Here is a 15,699-nt window from a genome sequence, read left to right as displayed (position 1 = left end):
AAACAGAGAGTTTCTTTCCCTCATTACCTCTTTCATTTTCAACTTTTACACTATTTTGGGGGGTTTATTTCTCTTGGTTTATTTATCAAAAACCTCTTTTTCTCTTCTCATTTCTTCTGTGCATCATTCGTTCCTGCATTTCTATGAGGGTTTCACGGGTCCCTGGTGGCTCAAACCGGAGACTTCTTTTGTGACCTGGCTCTGGCTCTTATGGTTCTCATTGAACTCTCTGGAGGCAATAGAGAGCCCCGTCTCCTGACCTTTCCTCTGTGATTAACTTCTCCTGCCGGAGTAGTCTTAGCCATGGAGCCCTTCCTGATTTCCCTAGTCTGTCTCCTTCCGGTAGACTGAGGAGGCATAAAAGGGCAAACTACTCTAGGCTTTGATGTTGACCTTTCTGGGTTTCCATCCAGTCGTTATCTTTGTAACTCTTGTGTTTGTTTCGGTTGGGTTTGGTGACTTGCAGCTGTTTCACAAGCCCCAGGCTTACCCAGGAAGCCACAGGGCCACTCTCAGGAGGACATTGTCCTCCCTCCCCCCCATCACGGTCAGCTCAGATACACACGCGTCTCACATTAGCAGACCATCCCCAGTGCCCAGCACTGTGCACCCAGCTCCCCCACTGCTGTGAGCCCCATGCTCTGGCCACTGAAACTATGGATGGCAGCTCGGCAGTCTGTACTGCCTCCTAATCTAAGAGTGCTCCTATCCTCACATGCACCTTCATTCTGTGCTACTGCTCATAAATCAGGGAGGGCCTGTTGGAAGCCGGGCAAGGAGTTAAATACTTTTTTCCCTAAGAAAATCTCGATTAACTAATGGCATTTTGCACCCCTTCCACCTTTCAAGTCATATTTTCTGCCTCTCACCAGCTGTGACCTTTGTCAAGTCACTTAACCTCTTGGAGCCACAGGCTCCTCTGTGAATTATGGCGATCAGACTTTCAAGATTGCTGTGGGGATGAGATGAGGTCATCTTAGGTCTACCCCTGAGGCACCTTGTAACTCTCCTCAGAGCAGCCTACACACCTACAAGAACATGCTTATTTGCGGTCTGCTGTTGACTGTAAGCTCTGAATAGGTAGGGTTCAGAACTCTTTTTTTCTCTTCTCTATCCCCTGTCCAGTGTGGTGCCTGACACAAGTAATATTGACTGACCAGGATATGGAAAACACTGAACACTTAGTAAATGCACCATAAGATGTTAGTTTTCTCTCTTACCCCTCCTCAGTTGCCTTTTTAAAGTTGAAGCTCTGTAGGTGACTAGTTTATTTTTCCCTATGGACACTGCAAATCATGTGACAATCCTGTTTCCCTCTTTGGGTTGGCAGTTGGAGGACTCAGAGCCAAATTTGTGGCCATCCCAGCAGGTATGCAAAACCTTACAGCCCACAGTGAAGTACTCACCTCACCCCAGCTTATGTTTTTATCCCTTTGCCTCTATTTTTTTTTTCCTATTTTGCTGCTGTACTAAATGTATTCCTATAAATTACCTGAAATTCCATTTAGAACAAGAAAGCATATCAGTTCATTTAAGCTATCTGGCAAATGTATTTTTATCCTGGCTACAAAGTGTCCACTTGCTATTTTATTTTTCAGCTATAACTGTCAAATGCCCATTTTTTTCTTAAGTGTAACATAATGGTATAAAAAAAAGTAAATCATAAGAAACTTTAAAGTAGGAGGATTTGGGCTGGAATCACCATTAACTGTGACCATGGGCAAGTTTCTGAGGATCCTTTTTTTTTTTCCCCCTTTTTTTAATCTATAAAATGGATGGTATAAATTGGATTATTTGAGGATTAAATGAGATAAGGGCCCCCGCACAGCCCTTGGTATTTGGTGAGCACCCAGCACACCCCTGCCTCTTTATTCCTCCTGCTCTTCTCATGGCCCCACCGTGGACTCTGGGGATGGGAAACAGAGTTTGGTTCTCCATGACTGACAGTCTGGAATAACCATATGAATTAGCACGTGCTTTATGCCAAATAGGCGACCCAGACAAAATCCTCTGAATAGGGAGGTGTTAGCAACCTTAGGGTGATCTGAAGGGATGTTTGGCAGACCGCAGGGTTCAGTGGGACTTGGAGGACACAGGGCGGGGCCCACAGAGACACTTGTGGCTCAGCCCAGAGGTAGGTTTGGGTTCCTGTGGTGAGGGGGCTGGCCAGGGTCTTGAACAGAATGTAGAGGGGCCCAAGACTTTGCACAGCTGCTGGCAGGCCCCCAGGGAACAGGTTAGGAAAAAACCTCCGAACCTCCTTCTGCTCTTCTTCCACAGCCATGCACATGCTGAGCTCCTAGGGTAACAGTGAGCTTGCTCTGGCTCAGTATGACAGGTTTGGATTCTAGTCTCAGGGCCGCCATGTACTAGCTGTGTGACCTCACTGAATTGTTTAGCTTCCCAGCCTTTGTTTCTTCATCTGTATAGTTGGTGGCAATGACAGTACTTACCCTGTACCGTGGTCCTGAGGATCCAATGAGAAAATGCCTGTCATGCCCTTAGCCTAGTGCTGACTGAGGCAAGTGCACCACAAACACCAGGTGCTCTTGGCTCCCTGTGCAACTCTGGCCATTGGATTAGCCTGTGGCCCATCTCTGGTCACTCTTAGGAAGACGAAAACTAGAATTCTTTGTGTTCTCCAGTAAGGTGTGTTGTATGGTTTTTGTTCGCTTTCCTTTCCCCATTCTGTTGTCCTTTAACCTCTCCAACAATGCTGGGCCTCGTTATTTCAGACCAGAATTTTAAACTATAAGACAAACTGTGTTTACACACTTTGGTTTCTTTTCAGGTGGGAGGGAGGAAGGAAGGAAGAAAAGCTCAAATGTATAAGACCAGAGTTTTCCTTTCTTTAAAGACAGTGAACTGAGGAAAGACTGGTGGGATCCCTTTGCAGATTTGGGTATTTGTCTGAAAGGTGGTATGCTTCTCAGAGGCAAGGTGGGGGATGTGATGTGTACACTGTAGAGCTCACTGTGCATTAATATGCGAGAAGAAAGAGTGGGTCTTCCAAACTTCTGGGAGCTCTAAGCTATATCCTTACTGAGGTCAAAGAGGTGTTGTTCATGTGGGGTGGAGGCCCTCCTACCTCCCTCCACATATCTCTCCTCCCCTCTCTCTTTGTCTCAGGAAGCTGCGTTTTATATATTTGGGCAGCCAGTGTTCCTTTATTTCACCTGACTCTTTTCCAATTAGTAGCCACTCTCCTCAGGGGAACATAATTAAGAGGGCCCTGGTTATCTGGGGGAAAGGAATTAGCAAATTGAGAAAGTGCAGTAATGATGAACGGGGACTACAGGATCATTAATAAATCTGCAATATCCATGTCCATGCCTGTCCATTGCTGGGAAGGAGCTCATGCTGCAGGATCTACCTCTATGCACAGCGCTCTGCATCGCAGGCCTGGAGTCAGTGAGAGGGTTGGGTGAACAGCCCCCTCGGTTTCCAGCACTCCTCTTCTTTTGGCTTTAGTACTGAGTATGTGCTGTGAGACAGTTTAGGCTTTCAGTCCAACAGCCCTGACTTTGAATTTCAGCTTCACTGCTTACTAGCTCTGTGACCCTGGGGGCAAGTTACTTCACCTTTCTGAACCTGTTTCTCCATCTGAAAATGTGGATAGTAGTGATACCTTGCAGAGTTGCCTTGAGAATTGTGTAGAAGTGATGCATAAAAGCAGCTGATTTATAATAACTCGATTGATATTAGTTCCTTTCCTGTTAAGAGGATTCAAAGTAAACACCTTTCAGGTCATTACATTGTCCCTGCCTTTGACACTAGCAATATAACTCCTCTGCTTTGCAGGGGAGAAGGAAGAAAGAATAGCTTTTACTCTTCCAAGGTGACACTGATGAAGTCAGGCAATGCCATAATTCCCAGAGAACAAAGGCCTAGGGCAGATACACCCTGTCCCAAAACTCAGAGGTGTACAGTGGCATCCTCCAGTGGCATGCCCCCAGATGGATGGCATCCCCCATCCATCAGACAGTTGTGATACAGTTGTGATAGCCCATCTATGCCTGAACTTGGTCATAGCTGTTAATATTGTTGTTATTGTTGACACACTAAGTCATGTCCAACTCTTTGTGACCCTATAGACTATAGCCCACCAGGTCCTCTGTCCATGGGTTTCCCAGGCAAGAACAATGGGGTGGGTTACCATTTCCTTCTCCAGGGGATCCTCCCTACCCAGGGATCAAACCTGCATCTCCTGCATTGACAAGCAATTTCTTTACCACTGAGCCACCAGGGAAACCCAGCTCTTAATATTATCACCCCTTTAATTATATGCATTGTTGGTTCTGCATGTGTGGTGTCAAATTTCCATTTAAAATGTCTTCCAAATCTCAGTCAGATTCAACATGGAAATGTAAAGTCAGTGTGAATACTGAAAGGCACCAGAGCATAGAAGCATAGTGTTCATTTGCTATTGGTGAAACAGCTATTTACATTGATATTTTCTTGATAATCAACAAGCAAGTTCTTTCTGGGAGCTAACAAAAGAAGATAGATAGCATCTAGAAAAAGTATTATGTTTTGTTTCTGAGATACCCTTGAAGAAAACATGGGCATTGATGACTCTGAATCAGAAGATGATCCAGATGAGTCAGGTTCTGAATATGAAATTTTTTAGAGCTAGCTTAACCAAATTTTTTGCTCTATTTTCTTTTTAAGAAATAGTAATGAGTGGTTTTAAAAATTTGTCACTGTATGTGATAAGCAAGTAATGAATCATAGATTACTTGGTGGTTTTTGCATTTTTGGTGGTACATAAAATCAAGGTTAAAGGTTGCCCTCCAAAAAAAGTGATAAGCAACCTGACTGAACTTAGTAAGTAGACAAGGGGCAAGAGATCGTGTTGGAATCAGAAACTCATGTGTAGAGGTGATGCATGTCAAGCACCTCATGCTCATCACAGAGTCTCAACTGTCCTCACCAGCATTTTGTCTGGTACCCTTCAGAACCAGGGTAGAAACAGGAAACCTTGGGCCCTAAGAGAATGAGTCCAGTGGTATCAGCCATGCCCACTCGGGCTGTGACGAGAAACCACTTGGACATGATAACTTACTAAATCTACCATGTGGTGTTCCTGGGCTAGGCGTTTCATGGGTTCTCTCTAATCATTGCAACAATCCTGAAAGATTTCCACTGGGGTTGGTACTGCCCTTTTAAAGACACTTTGCCAAAATATAACAAAAAATGTTAAAAACAGTTCTGCCCTTTGACTTGGTAATTCCATGTTTGAAAATTCATACACATGAGATTGTTTGTTTTCATTATGATGTTATTTATAATGAAAAGATGGAAGTGACTTAATGTCTAACTCTAGCAATAGAGTTCAGTAAATTAAGGGACATCCATACTTGGTGGAATATTATATAGTCTTTAAAACAATCACAAAGGTTATGGTATAATATGGGAAATGTTAATGCAACCAATGAGAAAGCAATAAAATATATGCACTCTGTAATTTCAAAGATGCTTTAAAATGTTAGTGTTAATATTGGAGGAGAATAATGCAAAAATAAGAGTAGTTGTAATAACTTGATCATGGGTGAGTGTTTCCATTCTCTTTACAACAACATGAAAAAAAAAAAAGAGAAGAAGTCAGTAATGGCTATAACTATTGAGGTATTACTGAGAATAAAAGTTGTTTTCAGAATGTAGGTAGAATTACCCAGTTACATACTTACTACTTTAAGATCTTAAGGAGTCTCTGGTTTTCTTTTTTTCTCCTCTCTCCCTCTCCCCACTTGAAATTTGTAACCAGTATATTTGCAGAGCAAAAGTACAGTAGATTCAGGGATGCATTTGAGGCTATGTAAGCAAATGATGACAATGTAAAAGGTTATTTGTCCAAATTTGCCTTCATACAAAACATGGCGTGCTGTGATTTCAGAATAAATGTGTTTTAAAATATTTTCTAAATACAGAGCTATTTCAGCCCTAAGTTGACTAAGAAACTACATTTCTATGATAAGCCATAATTACTCTTTGGAAAATTATTGGGCTTAAAAAAATATCTACCTAATGGTACCTGAAGAGTGAGTCTCACTTTGTCCCTTTCTACTTCTGCCTTCACTTCTAAGACTCCTTTTTCCTCTCTTTCATTGGTTTTTATTGCAAGACAAAGAGATATTGCATTAATACCTATTTAAAATTATAGAAAAAGAAATTTTTTTTCAGGTAAGAACCTATAGTCAAATTATATAATTTCTGTGGATATTTACTTTTACCTTTCTCTGAGTTGTTTGAGTGTCTTTTCCTGTATATTAGCTCATTTGTTTGCAATTTCAGTTCTGAAATTCTAATTAAAACTCAGGGTCATTTGTCACTTGCATGACAGTGTTGGTGGGAGCTGGGGAAGTTTATGAGATTTGGTTAAATATTATGGATTTGAGTTTTTCTCCCTTCTATGTGTTTGGCTGTGCTTCTGGACACATTAATAAGTGGCCATTTTTTCTGGAATTCTGTACTCTTCCTACTTCCTTTCATTACATTAGGCAAGGTTCCACTAGATGAGACATTTGCAGTCTTAAGACTTCCTGCCAGGGTTCAGACTTTGTATTTTTGACATTGAAGCTGTCGTGTTCCTGAAGCTACTTAATTAGAAACACATTCATTTCAGTGTGCACTAGAGAAAGCTTGGACAGCAGAGCCAGGCACACTGGGAAGTTTGAGCATTTGTGTAGCTGGCAGCTAAACTAATGGTTTACAGTTTAAGGGAAAAAAATATCATAGGGCATTTCCTTGCCCCTAGAAGCAAAGGGAAGCTGAATGTGCACAGCAGATACCTTTTTTTTTTAAAGGAGAGAAGAAGAAGAAAAAAGGAAAGAAAACACAACTCCACTTTCACTGCAGTTGCGTGTCCAATTCTTTCTTTGGCTATTATCAAATACAAAAGTCTTCTAAAAGAATAGTTCCCAAACTGTGCTGCTAATATTCAAGTCTGTTTTACAGGCTCCCAAGATATATTACTGCTGAGATCTGTAGTAAGGAGAACATTTTATATTCTGAAGAAGAATTTTTGCTTGAAGAATTTTATTTGTTGAATGGTAATGAGGGAATTGTGCTCTTTCTTATTTTTAAATGTTTGAGCAATTTTAAAATGCACATCTGATGTTTTAAAAACCTTGGTTGCCTATCCACTGCTTTCAGGATAAAGCCTAAACTCTTTAGCATTCAGTGGAAAGAAAACCTCCCCTTTTTTCATTTCTTACCACTCACTCCTTGTTTCCCTACCCTATTCCCAAGAAAGCCACCTTCCTAGGTCCACTTCCATGCCACCAGCTGCCCTGCAGGAAAGGTACCTGGTCACCTCAGACTGAGGCAGGTATCTTTCCACTGGTCTCCTAAAATATCCTTTGTACCTTTCCCAGGAGGTATCACATGTTGGAGAGACAGATGGAAAAGTTGTCAATCTTTCCCTTCATGTCTACTCCCTCCACTACTCCCAGGAAAAGCACTGTGTGGGAGGTGGGATTGGGAATTGTCAGTCCAGTATTACAGAGTCAAAGTGCCATAGAGGAAGAAGCTTTGGAGTCAAGCCCTAGGGTTGCCACTTGTTCTCTGGCATTGTTGTTGCTCAGTTGCTCAGTCGTGTCTGACTCTTTGTGACCCCATGAACTGCACCACGCCAAGCTTCTCTGTCCTTCTCTATCTCCCTGAGTTTGTTCAAACTCATGTCCATTGAGTCAGTGACACCATCCAACTGTCTCATCCTCTGTCACCCCCTTCTCCTCCTGCCTTCAATCTTTCCCAGCATCGGGGTCTTTTCCAGTGAGTCAGTTCTTTGCATCAGGTGGCCAAAGAATTGGAGCTTCAGCTTTAGCACCAGTCCTTCCAATCAATATCCAGGTTTGATTTCCTTTCCTATTGACTGATTTGATCTCCTTGCTGTCCAGCACCACAGTTCAAAAGCACCAAATGATTTAAGTGCTCTGGGCCTACCCCCTCCTCTGTGAAGTGGGCATAATACCTTCCTTGTGAGGTTGTTGTGTGAATTAAGAAAGTTGAATTTGAAGTTCCTTGTATAATGTTTACCCCATTTATCATTGTTAAGTAGCAACATAATGGTAATGTGTGCACCTGAAACCAAGGGAAATGAATCCACGACGCCCAGGTTTTAAAGCCCTTGGAGCTGGGTTCTCACCTCCTGCTCAGTCACTAACTAAGGGAACCCATTGCTCTGGGAATGAAGCACTTTGAAAAGGTTTTTTGAATTACGGTATCATCGGATGGCATGTTGGGTTGGAGATGCTTACTGGCTGTGATATACTCTGTCCAGTTAGAATAGACAGATCACATCTTTTGATGGCAGAAGGAAATAGCAAATAAAAAAAAAATCATCCCTTTTTGAAGCACATTATGCCCTCCATCTGACATTGTTAATTGCTTTTTCTGTTGTAATCATGGCAACAATGGTTCCCGTTTGTACCAGGAACCATACTAGTCACTTGATGTATATTTTCTCATTCTGATAGCAAGCTGGCAGTTAGATTCCAAAATGCCATTTTAAAGATAAGGCAACTGAGGCTATGCAATCACATGGCTGCTATTTAGGGACTAATGCCCAGGTCAGTGCTCTTCCCGCCACTCATACTGCTTCGAAGGCTGCCTGCATTTTGAAATTCTTCCTAAGTTTCTAGGCTTGGGAACAAAATGTCATATTAGGATTTTTGTTGTGAAAGGAAATGTAACTGTGCATACGTTTATTAAAACAGTTTTTCTCCAAATAGTGAACCATCTGTAACTTTCTGTCAGAAGCAACAGACATTAAAGCAGCTGTGTGTCTCTGTTTCTCTTCACAGTGCTCCCATGCCCTACCTCATAGGAATCCATTTAAGTTTAATGGAGGTAAGTTGACTTCTCTCCTCCCCTGATCTCCCTACTTGCGGTTTTGTTTGCCTCATGGCAGTGGAAAAGATGCAGTCTCTGGATTCACGGCGCGACCCACGGGAGTGTGTCAGAGCAACTCCTCATGCACAGAGCTGGGCGTTCAGCTTAGACCCTTTCCACTGGGCTCTTGTTTCCAGTGTTTTTCCACTTTGTTTGGAGATTGTCAATTTTCATGGGTGAGGGAGTGAAGTTCAAAGAGACAGGAGGAAAGGGTTCTTCAAGGGTTTGAATGAGGGAAGGAAAATGATTCACTTTTCAAAATGATGTTTATTATAAATCACTGCAACTATATTACATTTTTCTCTGTAGAAAATGTGGTATAGAAAATATATAGAAGTATAAAGAGGAAAATTAAAATTATCCACAGTATCATTATTCCAGATTCATCTGTTAGCATTTTATTATTCTTCATCCTTGTCTTTATTCTGTGAATATATATTTTGTATAAATGTACTTAGCTGATATGGTATAGAATTTTATGTCTTTATTTCATTTAACATTATGGCTTGGGGATTTCTGCATTTTCGTCTACTGTCAGTAATAATTTTTAATTTGCTACCTGTCCTTCCAACTGTTCGAATATGCCACAGCTTAGCCATTTTCCCGTTACTGTTGGACACTTATGCTGTTTATAATTTTTCACTATTATAAATAGCATTTCAGTGAACATCTTTATGCATAAGGCTTAATCTGCATCTTGACTTACTTCCTTAGCATAGAACCCCTAAAGTAGAAATGCTTGGTCAAAGCTATGAATCTAAGGACAGATTGCTTTCTGCATGGCTGTACCAAGTAGATAGCAATTCTTTCAAAGGACTTTTCTGTGCTTTTGTCAGTGTTTCTGGTTTGTAGACACAAACCCTAAGCTTTTCCCTCCTCGGGAGAGAGCTGAATTTGCACTGGAGCAAAATAGGACAGGAGGCAGGGGACTTGCCTGTTTTGCACAGGAGATAAGCTCTCAGAGGGAAAAGCTAAAGCCATGTCCGTCTGTGATGATGCTTTGCATGTCTTAAAGGAAGTGCTACTTCTCTTCTTCTGTTCCCTTCATTTCACGTCGACGAGGACCACCTGCTTCTTCACTGTTGCACACTGTGCTATTGTGCTTACGAAAATGAAACAAGTTGGTTATCGAAAAACCTGTTTGTTTGACATTGAGAATCTTGATCAAAATAGACCACAGAAATCTGCTCAAATTTCTAATTTGACAGGACGGCCATGTGGCTCCTACATTCTGTTAACAGTTCCTCCTTGTCATCACCCAGCCCTGAACACATACAGTACACAGTTTATGGACTATCTTGGATGGTGTATTTAGATCAGATTGAAGAGATTTCTTCTGTGTTTTACCTTTGTTTGTCTAGTTTGGGGGTGTATTCAAAGCCCCTGTGTGAGAAATTGAAAGTGAATACTTGCTAATAGACCTTTCGTGCCAATTGTTGTACAGTTGGAAACACTAATCTAAAGACCATTTGGTCTGTCGGCATCCACAGCTCTTTCCTGCCTCTTCTGCCTTCCGGACTGTTCCAGCACGGATTTTTTCTGACTGCTTTTCACGGTCCTTTACCTTGAGCATTGTCCAGGTTTCCAGTCTTGGTTTGCTTTTCTTCTCTATATACCCTCTGGCCATCTTTTTAAAGGCTTTTTGCTTTTGCTACCAAGGTGATGTCAGTGACTCCCAGCTGTGATTCTAACACTGACATGACTCTCTCTGAACTTACAGCCCAGAGTTGCAAGTCCCAATTGAAGGTCACCGAGATGTACTGTCGATGTCTCAAATTCAGTTTTCCCCAAACCCCTTATTATCTGCACATACACACCCATCGAGTTACTTCACTCCCCTTCCACTGTTCCTGGTCCCTGTGAACGGCACCACTGGCTGAAAAGTCACAAGGGGACACACTGAGCATGGCTGAGTGTCCGCTTCCTTGTTCTTTCTACACAGTCACAAAGTCTCTGACGTGTCGCTCCCTCTGTTCCTTTCTCACTACCTTTATAGACGTTTTACCTTGCTTTTTTAGATTTTTGCAAAGCCTTGTTTTTCATTCAAAAGTCTAAATCAAGGCCTCTGTGTTCCAAACATTTTGCTAGGTCACAGAGGTATGAAGATGAGTATGAAATTCAATCCCTGGTTCAATCATTTAGGGGTTGCCCTCTGCCTAGTCACTCTGAACTCAGTAGCCTGCCTTCCAGCCTCCTCTGCCCCACCCCTGGGTTCTGGTCAGTCTCCCTGCTGCTGTCAAGCCTTCTGTCCGCTCGCTGTCTCCTGTTACCCAGGGCTCTAACTGGTCCCTAACACGCCCACATCTGTGTGCCCCTGCACTGCTAAGCTTCCTCTTCCCCACCTGTTTGAGGAAGTCCTCCCATTTGACTGTTGTCTTTGCTTACTGTACCTCTTGCCCAGGATGACAGCTGTTGGCTTCCCTGTCCTCTCCATCATCCCTAGGAGCAAGGGCTCTTTGGGAAAAAGAGCTTTGTTCACTGTGGTGTCCTCAGTACCCAGCAGGATGCCCAACAGGTGCTTTCTGAAAGGAAGGATGGAGTAAGTGCATGGAAACCTGGAATTCGGAACACACTTAGTGCTCTCCAAAAGGCATTGCTGTTTTCAGGGAACCCAGCACCATAATTTTACTTAAAGATGGAGGGAGTCGATTTTTTTTTTAACCTTTTATATGATTGTAGTAATTGAAAACAAGGGGATTTTTTTGTAATAAAACATGCAGTGCACAATATGCATAATTTTGAAGCTAAAACCTGAGACAGAGTTTTGCACTTAAGTGAATGGTTCCAAGTTCACTCTCCTCAGCTTTTGAAGGGTTTTAAATGAGAAGGTTTGGGAAGCACTGGCCAAGATAAATCTTAGCCCTGTTGATTTAAATTAGGGAGGAGTTTGCCATGCTGTACTGATATGTGGTCAGAACTGAAAGAAAAACCAAAATAGTAGTTGCCCCACTCTTGAAGCCAGCTGAGACACTCTCCAAACAAAAACAGCATTGCCTGCATGTGAGGCAGCTGTGAACGCCCAAGTCAAGAGACGTAATCTCCTGATCTGCCCTGGATTTCAGTTCGGACTCGGAGTGCTTTAGCCATGCTTTGTGATCGCACTGATCTGGCTCTATTATACCTTCAAATGAGAGAGATGCTTCCCTGAGACTTCTTCCAAGAGCTGTGGGCTATAATGCCTGGGGTGGAGCGTGTACCTGGACCCAAAGGAAAGCTCTTTCAGGAAGGAGCTAGGCAGGGCCCATCTCCTCTCGCACACTAGTTTTCTTACTGGCAATTCAGCAAAAGGCTTATTTTTTACTGTCTTGTTATTTTTTCTTGAAAGCTATAGGCACCTTATTATGCCTTTGCATATGTGCCAGAATTTTTTAAACTTCAAATGAATGTGGCAGATGTTCATAAAAGTTTAGAAAAAGCTACCATAGGAAGACTTTTTAACCATTTTTATGACACTCAAATTTGTTGCACAAAAAGAAATATAAATTATAACCTAGTGTTCTCATTTGAAAAAAGGTTATTTGGGGAGAAGATATAATTCCAGCCTTCACACTCTTACAGGGTACCCTGTTTGCTAACTGGTAACATAGTCACCTAGAAGAGTCTGCCTTCCTTCTAAAGTGACAAGTTTCTAGCTGATCCTCATTCTTATCCCTCCACTGCCTTTTTATATCCTTTCTCTCATTTAAGCAAACACTAATTTGAGGCTGGTGGTAAGTTAGCAGGATAGCCAAGGGTATTGGCATAGACCTAGTTTCTTCTTGGAGAGAATGATCCTGTTAGCTGGCTAGGAAATACCAAAACGCAGCCAGATTACACAGTAACTATTTCCCTTCATTCCCTCGACCTCAGTTGGGTTCAGGAGATGCTCTGCAGCTCCTGCTCTGTGCCAGGTCTGGTAACGGGGTGCCAGATCAGGTCTGGTAGGTGTGTTCCTTCTCCTTTTTTTGATAAATGAAGATCTTCCTTTCCAAGCCTCACCAAGAAGTGCTCTGTATACAGGCCTCAGAGCATGAGGAATGCATGCAGAAGGTGTTTTTGTTTTTTGTTTTTTAATTCCCGGTGGTGGAATGGTCAAGAAGCAGGAAAGAAAGGTGCTAGCAGTGACACCCTGCAGACAGAGGCTCAGGTTAGCCTGAGGGTGAAGCTCCCCTTTCCACAGAGGCAGAAAAGTGTGGCAGTGGAAATAGGCTGTGGGTTCTGGCTTTCCTGTTCCCTCCTTGTTTGATCTTGGGCAAGGCGATGGACCTCTGCACCTGTTTTCTCGTCTGTAAAATAGGGGCAGTGGCATGAGTTCAATGAAGGTCAGTAGCCATTGCTATTTTTATTTCCTTAGTGGCCTTAAAGCCATTTATGTTGAGTTGATGGCTTTGAAATTGTGTTTTAGGGACTCTTGGCTTCCAGGGATTATCATCTTCATTCCCTAGGGAAAGAATTTCAGTACAATTGGCTTGTACCCACCCTATTTTCTCCTGGTCAACAGTGCTGGAGACACTGTGCTGGGGATGGGAGTGGTACTTCATAAGAACTTGATAAATGGACTTCCAATTCCCTGCTTGACTATTCCCCTCAGTAGTAATTTCAGTGTTATTTTGTGTCTGTATTTACTTTCTTCATTTATAGGAGTGGTTAGTACCCATCTTTTAAGAGTGTGGTAAAGATTAAAGAAATGAGTTCCATGTATGTCCAGCGTATCCCAGTGTATGGCCTGTGGTCGGTACACAGTACACATCCCCTTCTATAGAAATGTTTTGAGAGCCTTCTGTGTACTAGGTGTTGTATTGCACTAGGGGTTCTATATAAAATGGTGAATGTGACACAGCCTGTGCCTTCAGAGTTTTGTCTGGAACAGATGCAGACAAGGAGAAAGTATTTGGAGGGAGTTTGAGAAGCTGTAGGCTCTGCTAGAGAAGACAGCAGACTGAGCCTTGAGGGCTCTGCTTCTCAGAGGAAAGGAATGCCTGAATGGAAACTGAGCAGATAAATTTGACTTCCACCAAGGGGACAGGGAGCATCATCTACAAAGATTTACAGTGTAGACCATGGCTTTCCCAGGAGGTCTGAACAGTTCATTGTCTGGCAGGAGCATGGAGCTGAAGGGGGAAAGGATTGCTGAGGGAGGCAGGCCAGGGCCAGGCCATCCAGGGCCTTGTAAGCCGTGTTAAAGAGTCTCAACTTTATAGGGCAATGGGGAGCCATTGAAGGGTGTAAATAGGGGAGGGACATGGTCAGGCCGCCTCCTCCTGGGCTGTTAGAAACACGGTCCTTCCATATAAAATGTTTGGAAATGGCTTAACCAAGTTAATAAAGTAGAGTGATATTTGTAAAGATCAAGGTAATTCTTAAGTATATTACACACCACAACCATATATATAAAATTCAGATGTTATTGTCCCAAACCCAAGCTTCTGAACCATGATAGAGATGTTTGTAGTGAAGACTTTCTGTGAGGTTTTAAGCACAATTTTTACTAGGTTTTTGTTTCTTCTCTGTTTCCAACTACTTTCTATGAATTAGATAATCTTTCTACAGCTCAGTTTGAGAGGATAAATTTAGGATATATACTAAGTACTAGTTCCAGGTAGTAGGAACAGGGGGAGTGACACCCAGGTACCAAGTTCATAAGGCCTCTACCTACCTCTCCCACCAATGCACTTTCAAGACACATGTGATGTGGGCAGAAGGAGACAGGCCCAGCCCACAGCTTACCTCTCTTCCTCACCGTCTCTTATGTAGGAAGGCTTAGCCGGAGCACATGGAAGCCTGATTTTGTAAATGCACTAAGTGCTTAGGACAGCATTGAACCACCACTCCATGGACAGCATCCCAGTCCATATTGAAATGCCTCTTCTTGATCGCTGGGACCCAGATCTGGTATTTGTCAGCATAGTGGTTTAACCATGGAGCTTTCACACAAAATAGCAGGATTTACTTATTTACAGAAAAGGAAAAATAACTTTTATCCCCCTTTACCTCTCAAAGAACTTGAATTGCTGTCAACTGAATTGGCACCATTTTAACTAGTTTTTTTCTTTTCATTTTTCTCTGCATAGGAAGTCTTTAATCCTTTGTTCATTTTTTAATGTTTATTTTTTAAAAGTTTCATGGTGAGGGTTAGAATGTTTCTTGTTTACCATTGTACCGTTTTGCTTCGTCATAGGACTCCATGGGTAGACAGTAGTCAGATATAGTTTTCCCTTGTTAATATTGTGATTCATGCAAAAACTCTGAGCCATAACTATATGCAGGTATAGGTGGTGATTGTGCATCCGTCCTCACAAGAATTGAGAAGTTTAACTGCATATGAGATCTGTTTGTTAGCGATGAGTAATCATAGCCCTGCTTTATAAAAAGGTGATATTTGCCTGAAAAATTCCACCTGGTAATTCCAGTCATGGGCTCATGGGAAGAGCTTTAGCAAGAAAGGGAGAGGCCCTCTCATTGAGAAGGAGCTGCCATCTTTTGATCTTTTGTGTCTTTCTCAACACCACACACAGTGCTGGGTGCTCCACCTGTTCTCACTTCTGCACATCCTAAGACTCTCTCTGCCAAGGAGGAGGTATCCGTATTTACAAATGGGGAAGCTGAGGCTCAGAGAGAGAAAATAATTTGCATCCAATTTCTCTGCTCTGATGGACTTGTCAATCCCCAGAGCCCCTGGGTGAGGCTGTGTAGATTACCCCTAGCCCTGCCCCAGCCCTGGGCATATAGGCTCTCACCTTTGCCTGAGCTTCTCCCTCTCAGGGAGGCCTCCAGGTCACGTGCTGGAGATTGCAACGAGGGGAAAGGAGGGGGGTCACGTTTGCC

At 42.6% G+C, this 15,699-nt stretch overlaps 1 protein-coding gene across 8 annotated transcripts in view; it reads left to right on the top strand.

Annotated features, from left to right (window-relative positions):
- DENND1A (DENN domain containing 1A) overlaps positions 1 to 15,699 on the top strand; it is a 520,849-nt gene that overhangs the window by 306,433 nt on the left and 198,717 nt on the right. For all 8 annotated transcript variants that reach the window (XM_043469511.1, XM_043469514.1, XM_043469510.1 and 5 more), the window contains one exon: positions 8,808 to 8,853. In XM_043469511.1, the coding sequence (XP_043325446.1) occupies positions 8,808 to 8,853 (46 nt within the window). The remainder of the gene's footprint in view (positions 1 to 8,807; positions 8,854 to 15,699) is intronic.

This window comes from Cervus canadensis, chromosome 5, assembly GCF_019320065.1.
Source record: "Cervus canadensis isolate Bull #8, Minnesota chromosome 5, ASM1932006v1, whole genome shotgun sequence".
NCBI classification, from domain to species: Eukaryota; Metazoa; Chordata; class Mammalia; order Artiodactyla; family Cervidae; genus Cervus; species Cervus canadensis.
Note: the sequence above shows the minus strand (reverse complement) of the source record. Positions and strands in the feature narration are given on the sequence as shown.